Source organism: Charadrius vociferus, unplaced genomic scaffold (genome assembly GCF_000708025.1).
Source record: "Charadrius vociferus isolate BGI_N301 unplaced genomic scaffold, ASM70802v2 scaffold2560, whole genome shotgun sequence".
Lineage (NCBI taxonomy): Eukaryota > Metazoa > Chordata > Aves > Charadriiformes > Charadriidae > Charadrius > Charadrius vociferus.
The window spans coordinates 906-2,944 of record NW_009646454.1 but is presented as its reverse complement, the minus strand read 5'-3'; the positions used below and the strand labels follow the sequence as shown (position 1 = coordinate 2,944).

At 65.4% G+C, this 2,039-nt stretch overlaps 1 protein-coding gene across 1 annotated transcript in view; it reads left to right on the top strand.

Annotated features, from left to right (window-relative positions):
- Window positions 1-1,523, top strand: part of ISYNA1 (inositol-3-phosphate synthase 1) — a 2,305-nt gene extending 782 nt beyond the window's left edge. Inside the window, exons 2-7 of the mRNA XM_009882635.1 lie at window positions 7-168; window positions 253-402; window positions 483-698; window positions 788-952; window positions 1,040-1,153; window positions 1,236-1,523. Coding sequence (XP_009880937.1) covers window positions 7-168; window positions 253-402; window positions 483-698; window positions 788-952; window positions 1,040-1,153; window positions 1,236-1,523 — 1,095 coding nt within the window. The remainder of the gene's footprint in view (window positions 1-6; window positions 169-252; window positions 403-482; window positions 699-787; window positions 953-1,039; window positions 1,154-1,235) is intronic.
- The last annotated feature ends 516 nt before the right edge of the window (window positions 1,524-2,039 follow it).

Here is a 2,039-nt window from a genome sequence, read left to right as displayed (position 1 = left end):
GTGAAGGCATTGCGCGGGTGGGAGGCGTGGGAGTGGCCGCTGCAGGAGCAGCTGTGGCCCCACCTGGAGAAGATGAAGCCCCGACCCTCCATCTACATCCCCGAGTTCATCGCTGCCAACCAGGAGGAGCGGGCGGACAACGTCCTCCACGGGTCCATGGCTGAGCAGGTCCTGGAGGGGCGGTGGTGGGGGCGACGCGGGTGACGAGGGGGATGCCACTGTGCTGATGTGTCCCCCTCGGTGGCATCTCAGGTGGAGCAGATCCGCAGAGACATCCGGGACTTCAAGGAGACCAGCGGGGTGGACAAAGTCATCGTCCTCTGGACGGCCAACACGGAGCGTTTCTGCGACGTCGTGCCGGGGCTCAACGACACCGCCGACAACCTGCTGCGGGCCATCGAGGTCAGGGGACAGGGGAGGGGACTGGGGGGGAGGTTGACAATACTGTCCTGCTAGCGCTGAGCCGCCCCGTGTCCCCGCAGCGAGGCCTGGAGGTGTCCCCGTCCACGCTCTTCGCCGTGGCCAGCATCCTGGAGGGCTGCGCCTACATCAACGGCTCTCCCCAGAACACCTTCGTGCCGGGGGCGGTGGAGTTGGCCGCCCAGCGTCGCGTCTTCATCTGCGGCGACGACTTCAAGTCGGGTCAGACCAAGCTCAAGTCAGTGCTGGTGGACTTCTTGGTGGGCGCCGGACTGAAGGTACGTAGTGCTGGGGTGGCACGGTGGGGGGGACCTGCCCGCGATGGGAAGGGGTGACAGGGGGGTGACCTTCTGCGCCCCCTGCCCAGACCAAGTCCATCGTGAGCTACAACCACCTGGGGAACAACGACGGGAAGAACCTCTCGGCCCCGCAGCAGTTTCGTTCTAAGGAGATCTCCAAGAGCAACGTGGTGGACGACACGGTCCAGGCCAACCCCATCCTCTACGGCCCCCAGGACAAGCCCGACCACTGCGTGAGTTGGGGACTGGGACACACACGGACACACACACACACACACACAGAGTGATGATGGGGCGGTGACGGGGACGTCGCTTCGCAGGTGGTGATCAAGTACGTGCCCTACGTGGGGGACAGCAAGCGCGCGCTGGACGAGTACACGTCGGAGATCATGATGGGCGGCACCAACACCATCGTCATCCACAACACGTGCGAGGTGCGTGCTGGGGGGTGACCAGAGGGTGGCATGTCCCCGGTGGGGGTGGGGAGCTCAACCCCTCACCCCTCGGTGCCCGCAGGACTCGCTGCTGGCCAGCCCCATCATCCTGGACCTGGCCATCCTGACGGAGCTGTGCCAGCGCATCACCTTCCGCACCGAGGCGGACACCGAGTTCCAGGGCTTCCACAGCGTCCTCTCCATCGTCGCCTTCCTCTGCAAGGCCCCGCTGGTGCCCGAGGGCACCCCCGTCGTCAACGCCCTCTTCCGCCAGCGCAGCTGCATCGAGAACATCCTGAGGTACCTCGGGGTTCCCCGTGCCCGGGGGGGTCAGCTCCCAGTCACCCCCGTGCCCGTGGTGGCACCCTAAGGTTTGCCGAGCGCTTCGTGCCCAGGGTGCCACCACCAGTGGGTTCCAGTGCTCCATCCCTGGGGGTCCCAGTGCCTGGGGGTGCCCAGTACCCATCAGTGGGGTGTCCAAATCCAGTAGTTCCTGGGGGCGCCCAACACCGGTGGGTGCTGGTGCTCAGTGCCCGTCACCCATGGGTCCCAGTGCCCAATGTCAATGGGTCCTGGCATGCAGTGCCCAAAGGTGCTGGTCCCACTGCGCCCGGGGTGGTCACTACTGGTGGGTTCTGGTGTCCTGGTGATGTCCCACACCAACAGGTCCCAGTATGGATGGGTCCCCGGTTCCCACAGACCCTGGTACCTAATGCCCACGGTGTCCAATGCCCAGGGGTCCTACACCAGTGAGTCCCAGTGCCAGTAGGCCCCACTACCTGATGCCCAGGGGTTGTCCCAATGCCACCAGGTCCTGGTGCCCAACATAAAGGGTCCCAGTGCCCAATGCTTGTGGGTCCCAGTGTCCAACACCAGCAGGTCCCGG